The sequence below is a fragment of the Sycon ciliatum genome, chromosome 3 (genome assembly GCF_964019385.1).
Source record: "Sycon ciliatum chromosome 3, ocSycCili1.1, whole genome shotgun sequence".
Lineage (NCBI taxonomy): Eukaryota > Metazoa > Porifera > Calcarea > Leucosolenida > Sycettidae > Sycon > Sycon ciliatum.
The window spans coordinates 10,993,271-11,014,245 of record NC_088645.1 but is presented as its reverse complement, the minus strand read 5'-3'; the positions used below and the strand labels follow the sequence as shown (position 1 = coordinate 11,014,245).

The following is a 20,975-nucleotide window of genomic DNA, read 5'->3' as shown; positions in this document are numbered from 1 at the left end:
GTGTACATTGTGTACGTAGTAAGAAGATATGATAACAGTCTGTAACATGGGAAAATGTGGGCAGAAGTTCTGCGATCGAGTCCACCAACTAAACCAGATTTTGAACAGTCAGATGTGCACAATCTAGCACAAAACTGACGAGGAGTACTGAGGCATTCCACGGCATGAAAGTCTGCATGGACAATAATTACGTACCTAGGATACTCAGCACACTTTCCTGTTCCCCAAGGGTGCATGCCTTATCACAGTGTTCAGCGGACAATGCCGGAACTGATCTAGTAGGTAACCTGATGCGACATACACTCGTGTAGTAAGGACTTTGTCCAGTGCGTGGGTGTGGTGCTCTGTATCGAAATAGGTTTGGATGTTTAAAAGTACACATCAATGTGTCCCATGCCGTTACGCTTTATCCGAGTTCCACCGAACCTATGGATAATAGGTACCTTGGATTCTACGCACAAATTTACTGTTCCCCAAGGGTGCATGCCTTATCCGAGTTCCTCTATATCTATGAATAGTTTATAAGTACCTCGGATACTGAGTACACTTTCTTACATCCTCATGGGGTGCGCCATATCCGAGTTCCGCTGTATTCAACTGCAGGAAAAGCGTGTGCGTTTATCATCTAAACTTCGCACATAACATACCCTTGGTTGACCGGCTCGTCCGGCTGCAGCATCATCGTCCTCGGAAAACTGTCCGCACAGTGTGGAGCAGCCAGTGCACGAACAGCCAACCACACACGCCGTTACGAACATGACGAGCGAAAGCACCGTGGAGATGCCGTGAATTACCGCTGATCCCATGGACACGGGAAGTACGTACTCTACGAAAGGTGAAACACAGGAACACGGGAAGCAGTCCTACACTGGGGTAATATGTTCATGATAACGATGAAATAGAATCTCAGATAGGCGCAAAAACAATAGTGAAAATGATTCCGGAAGAAGCTATTAGCCTCTTTGTTTTGATACAGTCAGAGCTGGTGGATACATATTTTAAGGTTTGGGCTATTTTGAAGTATGATTTAGGCGCACTTGAAGATAGTCCACTTTCTTAATCAAAGGTAGTCCAACCATAAAAAAATAGTTTCACAACACGAGAAAAAGAAAGGATGACGATCTTGTCGTAACTCCGAATTTCACCCTTGTAGTCTAGAAATGCTGTGAAACGGGAAATTTTAGTTCTATTATAAATTCGGTGCCAGGGACCTGACAGGTTTCAGGTGTAATGTAGAATTAGGTGACCAGCTTTCCCATCACAAAGAGTGCATACTGTAGAGGCTTTTAGGTGGAATATAAAATTTAGGGGGCCTCTTGTTTATTTTTTTACCGAAATCAAAGTTACACCGAAAATAGCATGTTTTACAGTATATATCTATATGTCATGGAACACAAGTTGTGCACCGAAATTTTCATGATGAGTCATGCCTCGGTAATCCTGAACTAATGTACGTACCGAAGATGTCATGACAATTGTCGACCCCATAGAATGGCATGATATCTCGACCGCCGTGGGAGCTCCCATAGCAGCAGCAGCACATGTTCGGCTCACGTGCCGACCATGAATACACTGGAGTACAGGCTGTAGACAGATAGACAGAACACATGCACACACATACACACACACACACACACACACACTCAGACTCAGATATGCCCATCGCAGAAGCTATGATGGCGAACAGCTATGTTAGAGACAACAACTTGTGCTGGGATCACATCATTTACCAGTTTCCCAGGCTGACGAATTCACCACCACCAGTACATGCACACACACACACACACACACACACACACACACACACACACACACACACACACACACACACACACACACACACACACACACACACACACACACATACACCATGTACCATGCATACGCCCGTCACAAGAGAAGCACGCAAATCTGCAAATGCACTGGATGTGCACCCACAGATTTTCTCTTTATAGCAACGATGGCGGATCTGATTCTGATTGAAACAGATCAAGACAAGCGCCAGGTAACTGTCTAATCCACACAACTGGCGAAGCCATGTGAATTGACCCCCCCCCCCCCCCCCAATGCACACCTGGTCTACACCACACGGAGTACATCGGAATAGGACGGCGAAGACAGCCACCTATGCACCCTACACTTGCTGGGGTAAGCAGTATAGACAGCACGCTGCTTTGATAAAAGCAGACACTAGATGCACTGGCACCTTGAAGTGAAATTGGAGTTATTCTACCAACCAGCCTCGGCAACTGGGTACTGGGAACCCAGGGCCAACACACACACACACACACACACACACACACACACACACACACACACACACACACACACACACACAAGCACACACACACACACACGCACAGATACTTCATTGAATATGGTCAAGAGTACAAAAGAGACCGGATCACAGAATTACACAACAGGCTAACAACTGACTCTTTTTTTCAGAATATTGTCACTTTTCGGTCAGAACTAGTTCCCAATTATCTTTGCAACAACTTGGCAGCCCCGTAATGGCAGTGCTCTGGGGGGCAGACATATGTTGAGGGTGTTGTGTCAGGAACTTAAAGGAAGGAATTTAGGTATGTGAAGTGGCCACGTCTGTACATACGCGCTGTGTCTGTGGCACTCCTTGGCCACCCCAGACATTCATGATAGTAGTACATCGTGTTATGTTATGCATCTAGCATGTGCCGTTTCCCGCCCGCGTGCTTGAAACGGATTTCGCGGCTTTTAGTTGCTGTGCATGAGTTGAGTCTTGGCTCTTGTTGATTTGGACTGGGGAATTGAGAGAGCTTGGAAGCTCAGGGCTCTACGCTACGCTTTTTTTGCCTACAAGTAGCTCATCATGCATGTTATTAGAACTGCCCCACATAATCGGATTTTCTGGCCTTTTTGCAGTACATGTAATACATTGACCTGCTGAGCCAATGAGGTAAATTATACTCCATACAATACGATACAATACAATAATGTCCTTGCCTTGATAGTGTGCTTGTGCTTAACTGTTGCAGCCGGCTGAATGCAGGTGGCCTGTGGAGCACATTACATAACTTTACAGTCTCCTATAATACGCATCCTGTCCGACGGCAAAAGAGGCTGCGGATTAAGTTTTTCTGCACATCATCAGCGATGACTACTGATCTTCAGCACCTTGGGTCTCCTATAATACGCATCCTGTCTATGCTTTTGTAATGCTAACATAATCCTCGGGTTAGCCCCATCCCTCACACAAACAAGTCAACAAAGAGGCATCTTTGGATTGAGGAGTGCTGGTTTCGAAACAACTGGTTTGAAGCTCAAAGTAGAGCTGGTGTTAGCTCAGAGCAGAGCTGCAGTTAGCTCATAGCAGAGCTGCTGGTAGCTCAGAGCAGAGCTGGTGTTAGCTCAAAGTAGAACTGCGGTTAGCTGAAAGTAGAGCTGCTGTTAGCTCCAAGTAGAGCTGCGGTTAGCTCAAAGTAGAGCTGCGGTTAGCTCAAAGTAGAGCTGCTGTTAGCTCAAAGTAGAGCTGCGATTAGCTCAAAGTAGAGCTGCTGTTAGCTCAAAGTAGAGCTGCTTTTAGCTCAAGGTAGAGCTGGTGTTAGCTCAAAGTAGAGCTGCTGTTAGCTCAAAGTAGAGCTGCATGACGTCAGTCTTGAATGCAGTACAAAGCAATGCAGTGCAGTGTGTGCGCTAGTTTGGATTGTTGCTTACAAGTACTAGCACAGAGTACTAGCACAGCTAGTACACCAATAGCACTCGCTACTGATCTTCAGAAACTTGGCCTGACTCTCACTCACAATAAGACTGTTGTAATGTTCATTGTACCCAAGCGGTCGCTGGTTTCTCCCACAATTTCATCGTACTGTTGCATGACATGCTGTACGACATCTTTATACCGTACAACGCCGTACTGATGTCTTTGATGGTACGGTACGGGACAGATAAATTAAAGCTGTGTGGACCCTGGCTAGCGCCAGACGTTACTGAAGTACAGTCAACTTCGATTATAACGACACTCGGCGGGGCATCAAAAAGGTGTCCTTATTCGCGAAGTGTCCTTATACCCGAAGTCTCAATATATGTATTATAGTGGGATGGGACTTTGCTCTGGGCATGGAAATTCTGTCGTTATTCGCGAATTGTCGTTATACCCGCAGTCGTTATTAGCCAAGTTGACTGTACCGTCTTTTGCATAGCTACGGGAATTAAGAATACTGTATAGAAGGAAATATTTGGACGGAAATATTTTTGGACAAAGCCGAATTTCAACCTTTCAAACGGATTATATTTTCGTGCAGTGCTGCATGCCAAATACACGTGTTCGCAAGGAGTATGCATGTAAAGTGTACATAATTTTACGAGAACAAATTTTAGTACGGAATTAATTTTAGTACAAAAGAGGCCGTGTACGAAATCGTACGAAAATACATTCTGTCCGAAAATTTCCTGCTATACAGTATTACATTGGCGCTGCAAGCAGGGTGACCGACCACCCGCCATTCGGCCCCCTGGACCTTTTTCAATTTTTGTCTGCCTCTACGATGCGGCCAACACGCTGGCCCGCCTGGAAACAGAGTTTCAAGGTCTACCTCGGTGCGTCCAACATCAGCGATGCCCACCAACAGTGTGGGCTACTCCAGTACATGGGAGGAGATGATTTCCAGCAACTCATGCCCACTCTCAGCAACACAGGGACAACATTCGACGACATCGCCAAAGTGTTGCAGGACGAGTTCGATAAACACCAAAACAAAACTCTCTTCAGGTACAATTTCCGTCAGCTTTGCCAGCAGCCGAACGAGACTATGGAGGGTTTCTGTTGTCGATTGGGCGACCACGTGAAATGCAGTGGCTTCCCGGATTCTGCGGCGGAGAAATTGGCTGTCTTGGACCAGCTGATCATAAGCTGGAAGTCCGACTCCCTTCGGCGAAAATTGCTGGAAAACGATGGCCTCGAATCTGACGAAGCTCTCTCATATGAGGCCGGGATCTATTCATGCACACCAACTACTTTGCTAGCCACAGCCTGACCCCCACTGAGCAGCACTAACGAAAAGCGAAGCCCTCTGCGTGAAATAGGGCTGTTTGCGCCTCTCCGATTTCCTCAGCGGCGACCCCGGCTTCACGGTCCACACAGACCACAAGCTCCTTCTACAGCTGCTTAACCCATCTTCACGACCTCCGCCCCGCATTGAACGGATAATGATGGCCATTTAGGTCTAAGACCTCCACTTCCAGCTGGTGTATGAACCTGGCCCCTACCAACCCAGCAGACGTCTTGTGCCGTGACCCTCAGCCACATCCTTCCCTGCCAAATGTTGGTGAGGATGAGGACACTGCCTATATCAATACCATCGCGTAGTCCTCTGCTGCCAGCGCCCTCCTCTTGTCTGACATCCAACCCGCCACTCGAGCAGACTCCATGCTCCTGACCGGGCTGCTGTCACTGCAGCCGTGCATGCGGGATGACAGGGCAGTGGACATCTGCCTGTTCTGCACACAGGGGCACGAACTATCCGCCGCCGATGCTCTCCTGCTCAAGGAGTATCGTCTGGTGATACCACTGTTTCTCCGAGAACATACACTTCAGCTGGCCCACTCCGCACCAGGGCATAACACGGACCAAGAAACGACTCTACGCGAAAGTCTGGTTGCCTGGCATGACGTCCTTCTGCCGCCAATGCCTCTCCTATCAGGCAAAGACACCAACTGGCCCATACTGGCCGGAATCCACCCCAGCTCCACAATCGAGGGTGGCATGGCAACAGGTGTTTGCCGACCTGTATGGTCCCGCTACGGCTAGCGTCCTCTCAGTTCTCCGCAGTGTCTTTGCCGTTTTCGGCCTGCCAGAAAAAAGGTTGTCTGACAGCGGCCCCCAGTTCCGCTCGTCTGAGGTCAACCGCTTCCTTGGCCAGACGGGAATCGCTCACCGTTCCACACCTCCCCGCTGGCCCCAAGCCAACGGTGCAGTGGAGCGGATGAACCGAACGATCGGCAAGGTCCTCAGCACTGCCCAACTGGACCGCCAAGATTTGCATGCTGCACTTGACGAGTGGCTATTCGCATAGCGCGCCACTTCCCACTCCGCCACAGGCCTGCCTCCTGCTACCACCATGTTCGGCCGCAGCATCCGGGACACCCTCCCCAGCCTGTGCATGGCCCCAACACCAGATGCGACCATCACGGCGAACAAGCAGCATGCGTTCCGTGACCGCCAATGTGAAATAGTGAACCAATATCGCAGTGCACAACCGGTTTCGACCATCACCTTCAAGCCGGGTCACCAAGTTCTGCGCAAGAATGAATGGCAGCACAACAAGCTCAACTCGATCTGGGGCCCTAACCCATGGACTGTGGATGAGATGACGAGCTCCACCGTGATCATCACCCATCCAGTCACAGGCCAGCGGGTCTCTAGGTATGTGTCATTTAGTAAGCCGGCTCCCGCTGTCATGATCCATCCTCCTTCGCCCGAGCCTCCATTCCCTACCCCAACGCCATTGACAACATCACCACTGCCCGACCGGCGGCGTCGGCAGCCAACGCGCTCGGCCAAGGCGGCCCAGAAAAACATTTTTTGCCGCCTGATGTAGGCGTGCGTCATGTCCACCATGAATCTTAGACTGGGGGGATTTTTCCATTTATCCTTTGTGTGACTGTTTACCTGCTCCGCCTTTTCGATATGTAGCATAGGGAGAGGGACAGCCTGACATCAAGTCAGTTTTTATCCATTCCTCATGTTTTCAGTTTTCACCCTACGTTTTTTTCTTTCATCTCTGCTTGGGAGAGATATAGTGTCCAGGTCTACACACGCGCTGTGGCTGTGGCATTCCTTGGCCACCCCAGACATCCATCATAGTAGTACATCGTGATACGTACTACTACGCGAGAAACGGACTTCGCGGCTTTTTGTTGCTGTGTGTGGGTTGAGTCTGGACTCTTGTTGTTTTGGACTGGAGAAAAAAGTACAAGTAAAAAACATAGAATAATAAAATAAAGAATTCTGGTGAAAAAGGAGAAGGACAAAATGTCACGAGTTATGACTAACTGTCCACCAACGTAACCAGATCTTATACATTCAGCGAGTGCGATAAAATGGCACAAAACTGACAAGGACATTTTGTCCTTCTCCTTTTTCACCATAATTTAATTGGCTCACCATCCGAGTTGAAAATAAAGAATACAGTATGCTTTTATTATTATTATGTAATGACCCAAAGGCAATGTGCCAATCGAGGAGTTCATTTGATTGAAAGAACAGTAGATGTAGATGTATGTACAAAGACAAGAGTATGGATTGATGAGGAGAGAAATGGGGAAAATCAACTGCAAGGTGGCGGAATTCCGTTGATTGCATAAGCATGGTCAGCTGCAAATTTCCTGAGGGCAGCTTTGAACTTATAGAGCGAGGCTTCCGATGTTAGACTGGGGGTAAACAGTTCCATAGAATAGCTGTTCAGAAGGATGCTTTGAATAGTGTCATGTTTCAATCTTTATGCATTGAGTGCCATAGGCCGTGTCTCATTGTACGCTGTGTTGTGGTCAGATGAGACCACAGGACTCTGGCTGTCATATCGGTGGTGATTCATCCTTTTATTTCATGTAGTTCATGTACCACTGCATTGTACTGTAGACTACCGTGCTAGCATTGCTTGCAGCTGCCTGCTAGTGCTGTTACGCATGCCTGATTACGAGCTTGCCCGGCGAGGGTATTATTCTTGTGTATGTTCAAGCATAATGCGGACTTCTGGGTGAACAGAAAGAGAACAGTCATTACTTTTAGTGTCCAAGCATTGGGCGGAAGAAGTGAGTCTCTCACAAATGGAGAGCATTGTGTACCAGAGCGGGTCTCTCACTATCGGAGAACTCGGGGTCTCAGTTCTTCATCGGAACATTTATTGGTAGCAGAGGATGGTTACAATAGCAGTTCGGAATTTTAGGACTAGCAGGATTGGCTCTCTTCCATAGTCCACTTTAAGCGCCCCACTGTATAGTAATGATACTGGAATACTACGGTTGCACTTCCTGAAATCCGATCCAACGTGCAAAACTGGTGCCCTGCACAAGTCTTGATTACATCCGATTATATTTGTACATACAGTCAGCTTTGCGTATAACGACACTCGGCAGGGCATCAGAAAAGTGTCCCTATTCGCGAAGTGTCCGTATACCCCAAGTCTCGTGATAATGTATTACACTTAGTTGGGACTTTACTCTGGGCATGGAAATTCTGTCATTATTCGTGAATTGTCCTTATACATGTATCCGCAGTCGTTTATTAGCAAAGTTGACTGTACTATTACTAGTCTATTAGTATGTACGGTCAGCCGCATTTGTGCCACTTCCAGGGTGTCAAGTAAATTATCGTGTCCGTTCCCGAAGGGAACTCACGACGGCCGCTAACACCCGGTAAACCCTAGCGGCAGATGCAGCACCTAACGGTGGGGGTGAGTGGATAAGTCTCACAACCACTGGCACAAGTGCCGAGAACGACCCCGTTAGCTGCATCCATGTACCTCTTGTGCCTGGCCACAAGTTCCCAGTTGACTGTGAGTAGCAGCACGGCTGGAAAAACCGCTCCCTGGCAGGACTTGAACCAGGTACCTCTCGTATCTCAATCATGGTCTTTGACCAACCCACTGTGCCTGCCTGGTCAGGGTGTCAAGTGCCAGGGTGTCGAGGCCTGGGCAAATTGAAGGCGCCAAATGTGCACTCCGGGTCGGATTTCACCAAGTGGACCTGTACAATGAACATGCACTTAGCTTCCATGGCCCAAGAAGGGTTACTATGGCTGACAATTCCGACAATGGACAGGTAAATGCCTACGTAACCCTACCTGAACATCCAAAAGGCAGATGGACCCAACTCTTGCCCGTGATCCCCGTCTTGTCGTAGTAGACGCAGGCATGACTGGAAGCGCTCTTGGCGGTTTGAAGATTTCTCGTCGTAGCGCTACTGATAACCACACCACCGACCAAGACCACAAACGTTAAAAACAGGGCGATGCCAGAGAGCATTAACTGCAAATAAGGAAGATGCCAAGCACAGAGTTTGGAAAAATTCATAGGTCGCGTTTTACTTAGTTAAACTGAGCTTTCTGCATCCGTAAGAATGCCACGACTCTTATAAGATAAAGGAAGTCGTGGAAATAACTTTAGTCTTGGACAGGTGGCTAGGCTTTCCCCAAATCGGCCCACCAAAAAAATCGCCAAAAACAAGACTTATCAAAAAATCGCTAAGCTTGTCGCCGATTTTGGACGGTTCCTTCAAGAATCGCCGAACATCTACCAAATGTTGTTGCAAAGTGCGTTTACGAACGAATGATGTTGCTGCAAACATGACCGCTCGAGCTCTCTACTTCCTTACTTGTGGTACTAGTGCGTTGAGGTCGTGTAGATCGTGTTCTTTGACCTCTCAAATAAACATTACTGTTGTTGGCCATTAGGAAGATCTTTACAAGTAAAATCTCCAAATCGGCCGCCCAAAAATCGCCGAAAACGAGACTTATCGAAAAATCGCTAAGCTTTTCGCTGATTTTGGAGGGCTGCTTTGAGAATCGCCGAAAATCTACCAAATCTTCCAATATCTCACCAATTTTGAAACCAATATGCAAACAATTTATTCAGCTGATTTTCCAAAACATTCCAATTTTGCAGCCGATTTTCAAACAATAAGCTGATTTTGCAGCGGAATCTGATGGATTTTGGAGCCGAGCGAGAAGCCGAATAGGCGAAAAACGGGCCGATTTGGGGAAAGCCTACAGGTGGCCAAGCAGTGGGGATGTTTACCATGGTACGGTACGGAGGGCCTGTTTTCAGCCAATCAGCGCCCGTCTAGCCATGGCGGGAAATTTATGCATATATCCCATTGTATTATTCTCTTTAAAAAAGATCTTATAGATGCATAGACAGGTCACGGTCTTACTCACATGCAGTTTAGTGCTCCTCTTTCCACCTCGACAACAGAACGATGATAACGCCACTATGTACAAAGACGTGGAGAACGCCTGCAGGAAATAGAGGTAAATGCCAGAAGTGGTGACAAGACACTACTGCACCTTTGGCATCGCACGCTTTCCAACGCATCACGTCGCTCGCATGTGAAGATGGCAATCTTCCTCATACATTATAGGATGGATTTGTTGCAACCTTGGTCAGCAACAGGCAGATTCAAGTTGACGAGTCGGCAGAGGCACATCACACAGGTGCGTACGGACTTGCTAGGACCTCAGGTGTCATGGCATTGGTATTTGATATTGATTTATTTGACTTTGGTATCTCAACAGTACAATGTACAACTTGGGAAGATCCGAATGATAGATACATAACCATAAAAGTCATAGTGGACTACAGTCAACTTAAGTACTTCGCTAATAACGACTGCAGATATAACGACAATTCGCGAAAAACGACAGAACTTCCATGCCAAAGAGCAAAATCCCATCTGACCGTATATGCATAATTATAATGAGACTTCGGGTATAAGCACATTTCGCGAAAAAGGATTCTTTTCTGATGCCCCGCCGAGCGTCGTGATACGCAAAGTTGACTGTACCTGGATGCTCTTACCTAGGACAGCTCACTGGGTAGATGCAGTCACAGGATCACCGCCACTGGTCGTCATACCACAGCAGTTCCTGTTTGCTGGTAGCTTCCAAGTTAAGCAAGCAACCGTGCTCCCCAAAAGCGCATAACTATGGTACGGAAAATTCACTGTTTTTGCGTCTACTTTGTGCACATTGTTCTCCGCCTGTTCCCTGGGTCACTCGAGAGCAGCGCCGCAGACTCTCTGCATTCAACTACATACTGGACTTTGGACTTTTAATGACTGACACAGGAACATTGGTGTAATATCACGTTTGACTGGTTGGATCCATGCACAGCCTGACTGGCGAAAACAAGGCAGTTGAAATTCACGTATTTGCGACACGCAAGCACGACTTCAAGCACAATCATTTCTCAGACCGAGTTTTCCCACACCCAGATAGAGCAGCCGCAGTTTTCAAGTTTGTAGCAAAATGCTTTCTTTTCCAAATTCCAGCACTTGTACAACACGGCGACCGGCACATGCCGGCGATGGACATGAATTTTAGGTTTACAATCATTAGCAGTGAATCACTTATGGAGACTTACCACGGCGGAAGCCCACAGGGCCTGAGAGGGAATTTTCAGCGATGCACCGTGGCCTCCTGACGACGACACGCCGGGCACTATGACGTACACCTGTAGACCAAGGTTGACCGTCGACAGGGCAAGGAGTAACACGGACATCCGCTGCAAATATTTCAAACCGCTAGGTCGCAGGCCCGCTGGCCATTCGAGTGCTTCTGTGGTCGGCAACGGATTGTACGAAGGTGAGCTAGCCATCCCTAGCACCCGAACGCAAAGACGCTTCTAAAACAGTTATCCTCAAATCACAGTCGCTGGCCACGGAACACGCGAACAAAACGGAAAACAAAAGTCAGCTTGCGTGATCGTGAGTATGAGCTTTTGACCGCTGAGCCGGTCAACACGGTAAATATAGACATACAATCATGTCCGTGGTTGGCTTGTGACATCCAGCTGCCGACTCGAGTCAAGGCAGGTAGCGTTTGTCGTTGGCGGGCGAGACTCGTCGAATTGCTTTCGCTGCAGTCACATCGTGGCCTCACTTTCGTGTGACGGATACTTGGCTGTGGTCAGCGTCGACAGTTACGGTACTACTAGTAAAATGACCAGTGGCGCACATGCCTGGCATCTTCAATTCCCATGGGGCTGGATTTCTGACTCCGTGTGGTGTTTGACTTTGTGGTGCGGCCTGTTACCATGTTGCTACATGTATCTCTGCGAAGAGGATAGCAATATGATCAAACGAAAATCTGGCATCCCAGCACATAATCCAATTCGGTCGTGCTAGTAGAATCACACAGACGGTGCCTGTCGCAGACAGCAGTGTTGTGTTTGGATGTGGATGGGCTGTATTTCTGTCCACAACAATGCTGATATTTGACATCTCTTTTAGCGATTAGCAAGTTGTCGTGATAATTCTGTTATCCAGCATTGAATCATGAATGCTTGCCTCGACGTATGACGTAAATCTATGACGAAATTAGTAGCGATACTCAGGGAAAGACTGGCTAGGTAAAAACTAAAAACCTCGTGTCCGCCTTGCATGATGCAATACTCGCCTCTAGGCGTTCCCCAAATCGGCCGGCCGAGAAATTCGCCGAAAACGAGACAGTCATATCGAAAAATCGCTAAGCTTTTCGCCGATTTTGGAGGGTTCCTTTGAGAATCGCCGAAAATCTACCAATATTGTTGCAATGTGCGTTTAGGAACGAATGATGTTGCTGCAAGCATGACCGCTCTATAATACGTATAGCTCTCTACTTCAGTACTTGTAGTACTATAGTCTGTTTCAAAAAGATTTACAATCAGGTTTGGGTCTTAAAAAGTATGAAGATAAGGGAAATTTGGACAACAAAGTACATAGAATGGCTTGTTAGGACACGGCAAATTGTTCTGTGAAGGTTTCGGAACAATTGGACCAACCGTTAAGGAGTTAGAATTTCGGCCAGGTTTCCGGCCTTTTCCCATGGTTTACAATTTGCCCAGGAAGCCAGTATCGATTTTTTATCAAAACCCACGATTTATCCTTTCCTTTTTGGCCTTGTGGTTATGAATGCTGTCTGCTGACCATGAAGTTGTGAGTTCAAATCCCAACCTATCCTCAAGTCAAACTTTTTTTTCATTGTTTTGGTGATCAAGCTGGTACAAGACAAAGAAGATGGCTGCACCAAACGACTTGTTGTTGGAGGTCGCGCTTCCTGCCGAACTGACTGACACTTGACTGGCTCACGCCATGTGAACACACCCACAACACTGCAATGGTGTGAGTGAATATGGAAGTCATCGCGCTGTAGCTTTTTGAGATTTATTTTTAGTATTTCAAGATCGCCAATTTATTTGAATTTTAATAGCAGTCAACGCCGTCTTCTATCAGCGTTCACAAGCGTCAGTTTTTCTCAAAATGTCGTCGAAGTCACACGGATAGCTTTGCCAAGTCATGGCCTTGGGAATGAGTCCGTGTCGATGTCGTTTTCGTCACACGGTGAGTAAATTGCATCGCAGCTCAAAGAAACTATTTTGGTCACAAAACGGATTGGGACACATGCCGCTCGTCAACATTTACAACACTTTCGTTTCGACATGTCCTCTCTGACTCCATTATCGATACGAGGAGGAACTCGTTTGTTGTAAACCAGACGTACGTCTGTGTCAACGTGAGTGAGTTGTCATTTTTCCTGCTTTCGCGCGGAATATTTCTTCGAGTTCACAGTGAGTTTTTCCAGGCAGCGCTCGAGTGCTTATACGGTAAGACGCCAAACTCCGCGGGCGATCGCCAGGGTTGTAAATCTTTTTGAAACGGACTGTAGTGCGTTGAGGTCATGTGACTGTGACAAACATTAGCCATTTTAGGAAGATCGTTACTAGTAAAATCCCCAAATCGGCCGGCCAAAACATTCGCCGAAAAAGAGACTTGTCAAAAACTCGCTAAGGTTTTCGCCGATTTTGGAGGGTTCATTTGAGAATTGCCGAAAATCTACCAAATCTTCCAATATCTCACCCAATATGCCAACAATTCTTCTAGCCGATTTTCCATTATATTCCAATTTTGCAGTCGATTTTGCAGCCGAATCTGATGTACATGTATTATTGAGCCGAGCGAAAAGCCGAATATGCGAAAAAACGGGCCGATTTGGGGAAATCCTCCTCCCCTCCGGTTTCCTACACCGACCAGTACTCGGTCAACATTTTAAAAAGCCTATCAGAAAAACATAAGGACTACTTCTTCGTGGAGACGTGTACCATTGTGTACGGTCATAGCTTGTAGTTATAGCGACAAGAAAAAGTACTAATTTCGAGCTATTCACCGCCATCATTGGGACTCAAAGGGCGCAAGTCAAGAATGTCGTTACTAGTAAGCAGTTTTCGTGCCTTCTCGTCAAGTGAAATACAGTGCCATGAAATTCAATCGCGTGAATCAAGTTTTCCGCCTGCGACAGTTCACACATATCAGTGTTCACCGGCATGGGTTGCACCGCGCCCCGTGTGTCATTCATTCACTTCTTGTCTCGGAGCAAGCACTGTCGCGCGCGTATTTCGGGGTTGTGATCCGGTCGAGGTACGCGTATACGTGTTGGCAACCTGGCCACGACCATGACTTGTGAATTTTAAAAATAATGATAAGCTAGGGAAACAGTTGTGTATGTTTCAAACATGCACGAGAGACTCCCCCCCCCCCACACACACACACAACACGAATCCATAAGCAGATTAGACACGTGTACAATTACAGTCAAATCTGTCTTTCCCGACACCTGTAAAGTGTGAGGACAAACCGTCAGTTCCATTGATTTTTTTCACCAAGTGAGAGGCCTCTTGTACGGGCAAAACAAAATAAAATTGGAATGAGTATATTTACTCAATCTGCGAACAGAACTGTTTCGTCCTTTGTGGACTCATCAGCGCAGCACAGAGGAAATGAGGCCGAACCTGGTAGCAATGAAAAATAAATTTTCCAAAGCCAGATTTAAACCAGACCCGAACGTACCTTGCCAGAGTGCTCAAACTTACAGAAGAATGAGTACTAGTATATTTATAGGGTACTGCAAATCAACAAATTTTCGCCGGTGAAAAGCTTTCGCCGATCTCCAAAAAAGACTTTTCGCCACCAATAAACTTTCGCCGTGCGCGTGCAAGGAGTCCAAAAAATGATCAATGTAATTATGTTTTGTGCGCGCGCACGTACGTACTAGTAGTAGTACAAAGGTCAGTGTACTAGATTGTGACAAATTTTGGCCAGCGATTAATTTTGGCCGATTGGCATTGACCGGCGAAATCAGCGAAATTAAATCACCAGCGAAATTTTATTTAAAAAAAAATTAAATTTCACGGTTCGCGTGAGACTCGGCTGGAAGCCGAGTTTTCCGCATCCGCCGTGGGAAGGCCACCACCCTCTAGGATCAAAGGCGCAGATGCAGCGCCTAAACGGTGGGAGGTGAGTAGATCAGACCCACCACCAAGTGGTCAAAGACCGAAATCCCATTAGCTGCATCCATGTTACCCTCGTGCCAGGCCACGAGTTCCCAATTAACTGTGGGTCGCAGCACGGCTGGAAAAATTCCTTCCCCTTCCAAGCAGGACTTGAACCTGGTACCCTCTGTTTCTCAATCAAGGTCTTAGACCATCCCACTATGCCTGCCTGCGAAATTTTATTGATTTAGAGTATATAAAAGTGGCGAAATTGCGCACTTTCTATTGATTTTGTACACCTTTTAGTACGCGCGTACTCTTGAAAATGCGGTCACTCGTGAAATACCGCCCGCGGCAAAGTATAATCGCATCCGTAAACAGACAAGATTCATGTGCATTGTAACTCGAACACAAGCAGCATAATATTGGTGATTTCATCTTAGTACACTCTGGCAAGGTGATTGGGAAAAATTAGGGTGGACATGTAAGATCTCGCATTGTGGCGCACGTTACTCACATGTATAATCACTCAACTAAAAAATAGAAAGAAAAAAGCCTCGTCATAAAAATAGAAAAGCTGATAACCACACGGGGCACACCTCTTTTCACCAATAGCTGTACAATGAACATACCACGTGAATTCGATAATAATATTGTTCAAATATCTCTCCACGAAAGAAAGTTGATTCCAGGAAATCCTTCTGAGTTACGCCACTAATATAATAAGATAATAGATTGATTTGAAACGGAAATATCGGTAAATCCTTGCCTATTAGAAAACATGTACCAAAATGGAAGGGACACATGTACACGTACATGTACATGTATATGAGTTGTGAGCAATCTAGATGTACGTAATGAGCACGATTTACTCTATATGTACTTCGAAGTATGTACGTCATCAATATGATTACTCTAACTTCAGAAATTTTCAGTGCTCAATATTTTCGGTATGAGAGCAAAAGGCCAGGTTAGGTGAACAGAAATGTTCGGTACAGAGAAGCAGTTCCCTATTGGATTATGTGTGTTAGGGTTTGTTCGGCGTATTGAACATTTAGGTATGAAATAGATGCACCGAAAGTACCGAAAATAAAAGTACACCGAAATTTAGTGAAATTACAATATCTAAACGTACATGTATGTGGTGATCACCCTTGAGTGTAGCCTTGAGGCAGTGTTACCATACTGTTGTTGCTACAGTAAAACCTGGTGCAAGCGACCTCCGTGTTTAGCGACCACCTGCTCTTAATAACGACCGTTTCTCCATGCACCGACAGCTCCACACAGGCGCTGTGGGACCTGGTTCTAAAGACCACCTGGCTTTAACGACCGCTTTTGCTTGCACCGCTGGGTGGTCGCAGGTTTTACTGTGCATGTGTGTGTGTACTGTACAATGCAGGGGTTTGAATGACAAACAAAGGCATATCAATTTCTTTAATTCTTCTAAACATTAAATCAGTGAGAGAGGAACAGAAGACTTCTTTGGGATGGGCACATTGCTGGTTCCAAACAATCGCCAGCAAAGCGAGCATCTCAGATGGCGCTCGGAATCATGCCTTGGTTGCAATCGTATCAGTGTAGGATGGAGGAGCCGTGGCACCAAGCCCTTCGCATGACATAGAAAAGAGGGGAAGATAGGGAGAGATTAAGAATCAGAACAAATCGTACAATATCATTTCAGGCCCGGCTGAACCGGCCCAGCTGGTCGGGCCATAGCCAGACCAACGTTTTGGCCATCAGCATCTGAGGGTGTAATGTACACATGCCCAATCATACGCAATTTATCAAGGGCTATGGTATTGCTGCACGTGTTTGCTGTACATTGGACACTGAGCATACTCATACCTCGGTTATCCGGACCCGGAAGTTACGCGCACTTCGGTCTACCGGGCAACCTTTGGGCGAGTTTCAGTAGCAATATTACTACTCATTCGTCACTTTTGGTGGAAATAGTGACGTCATGTGCCATAATGATGGCCTTTCCCCACCAAAATGTATGTTTTTCGGAGTTACGGACGGTGACTGGTCCTGGATAAACGAGATATGAGTGGACACTTTGCTGTTACATTTGGGGATACCTCTTATCGCGGTCTCATTGTATTACACAATAAACGAGGAAAACTAAGTCTCTACCAACAATACCAGTCGAGGACAGAGAGCATGTGTCAGTAGGGGTGCAAATTGGCATTCAACAGGTGCGGATCCGGGGGGGAGGGGGGGGGGAGTTCCGGGGGCTACCCGAAACCCTCTTAATTTCTCAAATATACTAGTGGAAACCATATGCATGCTGCATCAGCTGTTCAGTTTTCCCTGGATCCGCCCCTATTCAACCATGTGATACGTACTTGCTGCTGCTGCTGGATTCTGTGCTTCACAGGTACCACCATACTGGTATGGCCCTGCGGTGCTTGACCCGGCTGGTGTACCCGCTGCAGCTGCTGGGGCTGATACAGGGTAGGCCATTGTTGGCGTTACGGTGTACACCGGAGCAGTCTGTTGGGCGTTAGCGGTGAATGTCTGCGTACATAGGGGAAAGAGAAACAGAGAGACAGAGAAAGAGGGTAAGTTACATTTATAAAGACAGGTATGCCTAACAAATGAGTTTAGAGACATCCACAACAGGTCTTTTATGCATGAAAGCACATGCATGTTTTAAGAAGCAGGTTGTCCGTGTAGAGTTTTTTTGGCAGATTTTGTGCAGATGAATAAAAATTCACAGAACCATTGAGATGAGATGAAAGCATAAGTAAGACAGATAGATGGATAGACACAGAGAGAGAGACACAGTGAGGGAGTGTGTGAGAGAAAGAGGGAGGGAGACAGAGAAAGGCGTACACACACACACACACACACCTCAGACCTCGGGCATGCCCATCGCGGAAGCCATGATAGCGAAACGCTATGTTCCACATAGCAACTTGTGCTGGGATTACACCATTCAACAGCTCGCAAGGCTGATGAATTGACCGCCACCAATTTTCAGACACACCACACACACACACACACACACACACACACACACACACACACACACACACACACACACACACACACACACACACATACACCACACCACACACACACACACACACACACACACACACACACACACACACACACATACACACACAACCACACACACACACACACACACACACACACACACACACACACACACACACACACACACACACACACATAAACGTGCACTTGCAAAGCAAAGTCGGAACACCGTAAGAAACTCCCCTCGTATCGAAAAGACGATAACGCTATAATATTCACACCCTGCTTACCCTTGTTCCACTGGTGCGCATGCACACACCACCGTTGGGAGGAAACGGTCCACAGAAAGACGAACAAGCATAACACTGGCAGCATCCTACAATACACATCGTCACAAACATGATGGCCGACAGGAGCATGGAGACGCCGTAAATGATTGCCGATGTCATCGACATCGGATACACGTATGCTAGAGGAGAAGAAAAGAGCAAAAACCGAGAGGACTGGATTAGTATCGTACAGTGGAGTCTTGCCTTGCGGAGGGATGAGGAGGAATCCCAGGACTTTTGCCTTATAAACAGCTGATCTTCATGACAATGTCGACTAAATCCCAGCATTCATGATTGTCATTTGTTTACAAGGTTTAGATAAAACGACCACCCGTTCTGGTTAACACATCTATGGGTCCTGTGGTGGTCTTCATAAAAATGTCTGATCATGTTTACAGAGTCGTTCAGTAAAGTCATGGACGTGAGACTCGGATACAGCGTCAATTTGGGGTCTGTGTCTGCAAGTCGGTCTCTCAGTCTGTCCTTCTCTCTGTGTCTCTCTGTCTCCGTCTCCTTCTCTCTCTGTCTCTCACTGTGTGTCTCTCTCTTTCTGTCGCTGTGTCTCTCTGTCTGTCTCTCTCTCTCTCACTCTGTCTGTCTGTATGTCTGTCTGTCTCTCTCTCTCTCTTTCTCTCTCTCTCTCCCTCTCTCTCTCTCTCTCTCTCTCTCTCTTTCTCTCTCTTTCTCTCTCTCTCTCTCTCTCTCTCTCTCTCTCTCCCTCTGTCTGTCTGTATGTCTGTCTGTCTCTCTCTCTCTTTCTCTCTCTCTCCCTCTCTCTCTCTCTCTCTCTCTCTCTCTCTCTCTCTCTCTCTCTCTCTCTCTCTTTCTCTCTCTTTCTCTCTCTCTCTCTCTCTCTCTCTCTCTCTCTCTCTCTCTCTCTCTCTCTCTGCATGTCTGTCTCTCTCTGCCTCTCTGTCTATCTTTCTCTATGTCTCTCTCTCTCTTATTCTCTTATTCTCTCTCTTTCTCTTTCTCTCTCTCTTTCTCTCTTTCTGCATGTCTGTCTCTCTGCCTATCTCTATCTCTCTCTCTCTCTCTCTCTCTCTCTCTCTCTCTCTCTCTCTCTATTTCTCTCTCTCTCTCTCTCCCTCCCTCTCTGTCCCTCTCTCTCTCTCTCTCTCTCTCCTCTCTCTCTCTCTCTCTCTCTCTCTCTCTCTCTCTCTCTCTCTCTCTCTCTCTCTCTCTCTCTCTCTCTCTCTCTCTCTCTCTCTCTCTCTCTCTCTCTCTCTCTCTCTCCCTCTCTCTCCTCTCTCTCTCTCTCTCTCTCTCTCTCTCTCTCTCTCTCTCTCTCTCTCTCTCTCTCTCTCTCTCTCTCCATTCTTTTCACCATCTTTGGGCGGGTTTGGGAGAGCAAGATCATTCCAAGGCAGTGGCAGGTAGCGTGTATCACACTCCTGGCCAAGGGGGAGGTGTCTGATGATCCTTCGAAATTCCGACCGATTGCTCTAGCAAACACGTCCGGGAAGATCTTTTTCACCTTAGTTGCAAAGCGCCTCTTGAAACATATGCTAGGCAATAAGTTCTTCGATGGTGACAACCAGAAAGGATTTATGCCTGCAAAGGCTGGGTGCTTAGAGCATACATCACTTTGTTATGAGGCGATGCGTGATGCAAAGACGGCAAAACGCCAAATTTGCATTGCGTGGATAGATTTAAAGAATGCATTTGGTTCAGTGCGCCACAATCTGATACAGTATGCTCTAACCCACTACAGCCTTCCTTTGCAATTCAGGAAATTAATTTTTTCCTACTACGACAGTCTTTGCGCTTTCGTCGTACAACCACACACTCCCACCTTTAATTACAACATTGGTGTTTTCCAGGGGTGCCCCTTGTCCCCGGTCCTTTTCAATATTTGTTTCCAGCTTCTGCTGGACTCACTTGCAGCCCCTGAGTTAAGTTGCCTCTCCTATGATTTTAAATCTGCCCCTTTGCAAGTGTCCCAAACAGCTTTTGCTGATGACTTAGGCCTCTATAGCAAATCTAGTGCAGGTTGTCAAAAACTCATTGCGGTCACGGAGGACTTTCTCTCGTGGACCCAATGTATGCAAGCGGCGCCGCACAAATGCAAAAGCAGTGCAGCAAAGCTTGTAGATGGCCGGTACAAACCTTACGATTCCTGCCTGACGATGTCAGGGAGGAAGATCGCTTTCATTGACACTGCAGAGTTCAAGTTCCTGGGGCGAAGGCTGCATGCTGATTGCTCTGAGCAGACCCAGCGGGAAGACATCCGTCAACTCACTGTATCTCTCATGCAAAAAGTAGATGGCTCTTGGCTTCAAGACCACCACAAGCTATGGCTTTACCACCATCTTGTAGTGCCCAAGCTTTCTTGGTCTTTCCAGGTTCTTGAACTCACACAAGGTTTTGTACGTGAACTGCACTTTATGTGTTTACCATTTCTGAAGAAATGGTCAGGCCTACCTCGATGCGCAAACTCTGCCATTCTTTTTATTGGCAGTCGCAAACGCTTTGGCTTACGCCTCCACTACCTTCCTACGGTGTGGAAAAAGTGCCAGTCCATCAAATGGCACATTCTTCGATCGAGTGGGGACGCGCGCATGAGGGCGCTGTACACTCTGCGTCGGAGTAAGGATGCGAAGCTGACAAAGCGATATGCGGCGACAATAGAGCTGGAGTGTGCAGA

General features: G+C 47.0%; 2 protein-coding genes across 2 annotated transcripts in view; both read right to left on the bottom strand.

The window, feature by feature from the left end:
- Positions 1–697: 697 nt before the first annotated feature.
- LOC135812458 (uncharacterized) lies at positions 698–11,440 on the bottom strand (the record flags this gene model as incomplete). The annotated part of the gene is given in 5 exon segments (XM_065325817.1): positions 698–826; positions 1,459–1,584; positions 8,819–9,002; positions 9,911–9,988; positions 11,115–11,440. Coding segments are annotated over 5 exon segments (751 nt in total), but the record flags the coding sequence as incomplete, so codon positions are not given.
- Positions 11,441–15,383: 3,943 nt separating this feature from the next.
- LOC135811418 (uncharacterized) overlaps positions 15,384–20,975 on the bottom strand; it is a 26,419-nt gene continuing 20,827 nt past the window's right edge. Inside the window, exons 5-7 of the mRNA XM_065324656.1 lie at positions 18,290–18,468; positions 17,342–17,513; positions 15,384–16,602 (exon numbers count right to left, since the gene is read on the bottom strand). Of these exons, the coding sequence (XP_065180728.1) occupies positions 16,547–16,602; positions 17,342–17,513; positions 18,290–18,468 (407 nt within the window). The 3' untranslated portion in view covers positions 15,384–16,546. The remainder of the gene's footprint in view (positions 16,603–17,341; positions 17,514–18,289; positions 18,469–20,975) is intronic.